Raw genomic sequence first — 6886 nt, forward strand, 5'->3', positions numbered from 1 at the left:
TGTTTGATGGTTAGGTCACCACATAATGATAAATAAAATAAATATTATTTTACTGATATCGTGTATGGTATAATACTGATCATCATTTTACTTTAGATACACATCTGGTATAATAGTTGCGAGGAACGAGTATGAACTTAAGGAATTGTTTCCTTACATAAATACGATCACTTACGATAATGATACATATGAATGTAAACACAACATCTATGTTACATATTTGAGAAAAATATTACAATCATAATCTCATTTATTTATTTATTTTCTCAGTTCTCCTTGTAAGATTATATATTTTGTTATTTGGATATAAAATATTGGACAAGAAAAATACTATCATAACAATACATGGAATCAAGAGAATTAAGTAATAAAGAGATTCAATTATTGGTTGATGAACTTCATTCATATCGATCGAAAATGATTTAAATAATGAAATTAAATCTAGAGTATACTTAAGTAGTGATTACATCAGGCAGAATGGTCATACTCCCTAGCACTCGACCACCAACATCTGGAAATAAATTGTGTCCAGGCAATGGGTTTATTTTTCCATCAGCTTCGATTTTCACTGGATATTTAAGAATGTGCCCTTGTAGCGGACTGTACTCCTCAGCTGTGTATTTCTTCCAGTTATCTTCAGCAACATTATTTATGTACTTCACACATTCCAAATTCTCGGGATCTTTGAAGCAATTCTCGATACAGCCAAGGTGCTCTGCCCAAAGTGACATTCTATATCCATATACCTACAAATATATAAACATCCTATTTTTTTAAAGAATAAATTTCATACAATTGTTAATAAAATTTTATAAAATTTTGGATCTTCATTTCTTATTTTTATCATTCTAGAAATGTGGTGTGCGTCGCACGTGTATTAACTTTTCAATACCTTGAAATATATGAAATGATGGTTATACAAGTCAAAGTCAATTTGTTTTCCATGAATACATAGAAAACCCCAACTCTTATTTGGTTTTCCATGAAACTCCACTCTTATTTGTACTGTGTCTAATAATCTGTGAATTTAATGCATATTTATACCACAGTTATACACCTTTATTCCACACTATTGCATAGGCCGAATTGTGTTTTTATTATTATTATTTATAATCAATATGTATTAAGAAATTACTTAATCGACCTTCACATCTTACCTATTCAAAGTGATACTTTATTTGTTAACATATAAAATGGAAGAAACCGCGATGATTCATACTTTTACATATATAATTAATAATTATAAATATAATATAATTTAATATAAAATAAAATAAAATAATATAATATAATATAACATAACATAATATTACAGTATAATAATAATAATAATAATAATAATAATAATAATAATAATAATAATAATAATAATAATAATAATAATAATAATAATAATAATAATAATAATAATAATAATAATAATAATAATAATAATAATAATAATAATAATAATAATAATAAAATGTTATAAAAGCAAAATAATAGGAACAAAGACAAGACTTATAACCTGGCCAAGTGGATGTTCTTTCTTCTTGATCCATGTATAATGGGGCTGATAAGCTCCCATAGCAATCTCTACATCTCTATGACCCGCCATCGACCGTTGATTGATGTTGGCCGAACCAATAATTATGTACTCATCATCCACTATCATTCCCTTGGAATGCACATATATCATAAATCGCCTAAATGCTTCTGAAGCTGAATCCTGCCATATAGTTGCTCTTCATTAATATACTGCTGAATATAATAGATTGAAACTCCAAATTCCTAAACTTGGGAATAAGTAAATGTTTTTGAACCAAAACTTGATGAGAAAATGTAAATTAGTTCCATGGCATGAACATGTGTGATTAGTTATGTTCGAATCAATGGTAGCACCTCTGACTTTTCTAAGAAAAAAAAATTATATCGATAAGCATATATATCACTAATGTAACATGGGTTCAATGAAAAAACAGTTGGATGATGTGAAGTATTTAACATGAATTTAATATAAAACAGTCATCACATTGTGTGTGTAAGTGTTCTGTGTCACTTCAATTCAGGTTAGAGCAGACATAATATGTACAAAATACTAGCGCAGTCATAATACATCAAATTGAAGGACAATTACAATATCTAACTTACATTGGACGATTCTTGTGTATGTCCATCATCTCGTTTACCAAGACAGTAGAAATTCAGATAGTCGGTTGCATGTGCGTTCTCAACATTGGAAGATTTGAGCTCTTCAGCGATAATTTTATACATCATTTGCATTGTTTGTCTCTATAGTGGTGAACAATTAATTAGAGAAAATGACGTATAAGTAGAACATAAACAAGAAAAGATGCAGCATAATGCAAAACGTATATATGTAACAAACCCATTAGTTAAGTTCTTCAAATAAGCTTTATAGTTAAAAGACTGATGACCAAAAAAATGATATTTTTCTTAGTTTAAATTAAGACATTACCTGCCAATACAAAATTTGTTGTACAGAGGAACTAGAAGGTTCACCCTCCGGCCACATGGGAATGATAACATATACACCGAATCTCTCATTTGCCCTTATTTTGCTGGCGATCTTTAACGCCAATTCCATTGGGATTAAATTATTAGCACCTGACAAAAACAATTATGGGACATTTATGTAACATTAAATGCAATAGAAACAGCTCAGAAAGTTGTTAATTAGAATGAATTTATTAGGCTAAAAGGTCAACTATTTTGATCTAGTTTATATTACACCCCCGAAGTTAGGTCAAAATGAAAATATAGGCCAAACTTTCTCAAAATATCTCTTGCTAATAACCTGTATATCAATCTACCTTAAGCAATCTTATTTATTCAAATTACATAGCAAGTATTGTTATTAAAAGACTGTGATATAACTGTTTATTCAAAAGATTATCTAGATCGTACATTTTAATGGACTTCAAATCAATTAACGTTGCAGAATAAATGGATATATTATTTGGATAGTAAAATGAAGATAAATACTTTTACAGACAACTTACCTGTTTTTTTATTACAGGGCCAAGCGAAAGATGATCCAACAAAATATTGATTCTCAACGAATATGAAGCGTTGAGCAGATCTTATTGCCTGGATATAGGCCATTTGGATGCTCCTATCTATTTCCCATTTTTTTTCAAACACGAGGTTCTGGAATGAATAAAATATTCATGAACTTATTGACGAGAGATTATAGAGAAGTTAAAAAAAATATAGCTAACACAAATAGGAAGTTCGATAAAACTGAAGACTTATGATTACTTGTTCCTTTGCTGCAAAGACATTTGTGGGGAACCCTTTCACTGATTCTGAATCCACAGAGCGAAAAATCTATTCAAATCAAAATAAACACAAGATCAAGTTTTAATACCTAGTTATGAATATAATATTTTTTTTACAATAGTAAGACGTGCATTACCTGAATATGCCAGTTTTCAGGATCATTTTCCTTGAAGGCCCATAATGATGGATGGTCATTGGGAATAGTTCCGGAAGGACTAGCTATTTGCGAAATGTGTTCAATGTCAACTAAATTATAATCATGCCACCCTAATATTAATTTACAAATCCTTGTAAACTCAGAGCATTAAGTTGCTTTTTTCCACCGTTGCTCGAAGTTCTTGAGCACATCATAAGCAGCTGGGCCTTCGATTCGGCAATGTAAATCATGCCACGGTTGTCTTGGGCCTTTTTTTCCTTGCTATTGAGAAATATAAATACAAATCATTACATGAGATAACTTACACCACATGAAAATTAAGGTGTAACTTAGTGAATTTATTCACATGTTTATCAGCACTTTTACTGCAAATTCAGAAACTGGTATATTGACGATAACATCCACATTCATGCCAAATTTTTCTTTACAACAATGTGGAACAAAGCACGAAAAGAATGCAAGAAAGTGTATTCCCTTTTGATGGAGGACGAGTAAATTATTCGAGAGAGAAAAAAGTCACATAATAAGTTATGTGATGTAACTTTCCAACATAATATGAGCAGAGAATAATTTTATGTTTTCCATTAAGATACTATAACATATTATTACGAATATATTGAAGCAATATAACGAACATTATGGCTCTTAGCTCAAGAATACTTGGTCATTATTGTTTGTTATCTACAAATTACACATAAGATTAATGAATTGTTTCAAAATCCTATCATTTAATTTCTTCATTAATCATGTTCCTTGAACTATAAGATAAGTGCATTACTGAAAGTATGAAGAATTTTAGTGGGAGATTTAAATGAAGAACTTACACAAAATGTTGGATTATGATAATCATTCTTGAAGATAGTGTCGATATCATTATATAATCGATGATCCGGTGTATCATATCGCCCATCACAAAGGTCCAAACCACCAAGAAATGCAATTATTTTTCGGTTATTTTCATGGCCTTTGGCGTCTACTATCACACATTTCTGATGTTGACTGTAGATGATTCGACAAACCTAAATAGATTAAAAAAATAAATACAAATGATCATTCTCTAATTTTTTTCTGAAAATCACCAGAATTCGAGTTTATTAAGGCATTTGTGTAAGTGAATTGATTTAAAGTAAATAGTGTGTAAAGAATGCCTGTGGTATGATATTAGAAATTCTGTAACGAGTAGCCAACACGCAAGTGACACCAGAGTGCTTGAAAAATTTTCGCGTTTCTTTGTCATGAGTTTGCATCATTCCGCCCTGTACCAAAATATATCAAATATATCATCGAACAATCTACAACAGTAACTACTACGTATACACTACAAAAAATGTAACAATTCAAAATCAATTTCTTACAATTTTAAAAAGGCACTTGTCTTGTGAAGTTTTATCATCCCAAATTAGTAGCACAACTCTCACCCCTTGTTGAGACTTGTACTTGAGCAGCTCCCCCAAATTCAAATCCCCACCATTCGGCAATGGTTTACTAGGCTCCCTCACCAACATTATCTTATGATAAATCGACCACCCTGCAATATATACCAAATTTTGTGCCTCCAATATTGCATGGCATATATCCTCCCAGCACTTATGGTGCTCAAAATTTTTCCCATCACCCAACTTGATATCAGGCAGCCTCCCATCAATCACGTGTGCATCTTGATAAAGAGTTAATTTTCTTCCATGCCGCAACGGAAAATAACTACACATTACTGCGTAGTTTTCTGCGATGCCATTTGCGTAAATTGGATTTATGTTGCATGGAGTGAATGTAATTTGCAATCTTATTGCAGTATGAGTCCCATCTGTTCCTACCACCGGAAACCATTCATCTATTAGCTCGCCCATTACAATTTTCTTTGCCGAAACAAATGCGTTGAGTATCTTTTTGGATATATGAGTGTCTATAAGAGCGAATCTGACCTGTATTAGCATCAGCCAAATATCAGAACTTGTTACCGAGTAAAAATATTCTAAAATTTTAATTTATTAGAACAAAATAGTTAAAATAATAATTATATATTGATAAATAATAAATGATACCATCGGATCCTGAATACTTTTTGTTAAAAAAATTCGTACGTACAATATCCCCAAGTTTTTATTTCACAGTCTCAAATCTGAATTAACATACATCGAGGAAGGAGGAGGAAAGAAAAATGTTGTACAATATACTTTTACAAGCAACAATGTTTATGATCATACTATTCATGTTCCTCTTAATTCACGATACCCCCAAAAGCTCCTCTACAAGCTCCGTCTCCCCATGCGACACCACCGGAAACTATAAAGCTATCGCACTGTGAGTCGGTTAGGGCTCAAATGGGACGGTGCCAAGGCATGTGGGATTTTGGGGGAGTGTTGGTAAGGCATATGGGTCTATCATATATTATTTTCCAACCATTAATTTGATTGCAATGAAGGTTTGTAAGTAAAATTTTATGATTATAAATATGTGTAATGTAAAAAAAAATACAATTACTTTAAATACATATGAATAACATAAATTTAAATATTAATACTTTCTTGTATCATCATTAAATTAAAAAATGGTACTATTATTCGTTATATATATATATATATATAAAATTTTGTACTTATCATACCGGCGTACAATTCAAAACACACGCATTTTAATACAATAATATGGAATATATATATATATATATATATATATATATATATATGTGTGTGTGTGTGTGTGTGTGTGTGTGTGTGTGTGTGAAATTATTATTACCTGATCAACGGGGTGAGCTAATGGGATTTCGAAATGCTCGTTCCACACGGGATTTTGTGAGTCATGTGCTCGTACACGGGCGGTCCGAGCAACTCTGGCTTCTCCGAGGTACACCTTAATGTATGGGTGCTTTAGGAACCGACGGACATGCTCAGAGACAAACTCCATGCTTGCAATGCGTCGAACTTCGATAATTACAAGGTCCAAATCTCCATGGAGATAAACTGTTTCGTTGTTTTCCATTTTTCTAGCTACCAATGATATACTTAAATATATGTGTTGTATATCTATACTTAGTAATCAAAGAATGTTGTAGTAGGATTTAATTCTTGAGACACAATGTGATATATGTTATATACTACTGAGTTGGAACACTTAATTGGATTAGTTGATGAATTTAATTAGAACAAAGGGTTCATGTATTCATATCTTACCTTAATTAGTCTAACATTAATGAAATGTTGAAATTGATGATGCATCACTTTAATACCATATTTGTTTTTTAGCTGAATAAATTTGTTTTTTTTTCATGTACCTGTTTACGCAATATCACCCCCCCGCTCTTTCCTTTTAAAGAAATATAAGAATATGGCATCAATATTGCTTTAGTAAACACCTAATTGTTTTGCGGAAGAAAAGTGAAGGAAAATAAGAAAATCATATAAAAATACTACTATTTGGAGTGAGTGATTAAAGTTTTTTTTTTTTTTT

At 31.1% G+C, this 6886-nt stretch overlaps 1 protein-coding gene across 1 annotated transcript; it reads right to left on the reverse strand.

Annotated features, from left to right (window-relative positions):
* Positions 1-452: 452 nt before the first annotated feature.
* Positions 453-6461, reverse strand: LOC105972669 (phospholipase D delta). Its single transcript, XM_088820407.1, is given in 11 exon segments — positions 453-746; positions 1508-1708; positions 2131-2271; positions 2459-2607; positions 3003-3150; positions 3262-3330; positions 3419-3700; positions 4264-4458; positions 4588-4695; positions 4795-5361; positions 6176-6461. Coding segments are annotated over 11 exon segments (2397 nt in total). The 5' UTR covers positions 6419-6461.
* Between the last annotated feature and the right edge of the window lie 425 nt (positions 6462-6886).

This window comes from Erythranthe guttata, chromosome 7 (genome assembly GCF_056151865.1).
Source record: "Erythranthe guttata isolate IM_541 chromosome 7, IM_541, whole genome shotgun sequence".
Taxonomy (NCBI): Eukaryota; Viridiplantae; Streptophyta; class Magnoliopsida; order Lamiales; family Phrymaceae; genus Erythranthe; species Erythranthe guttata.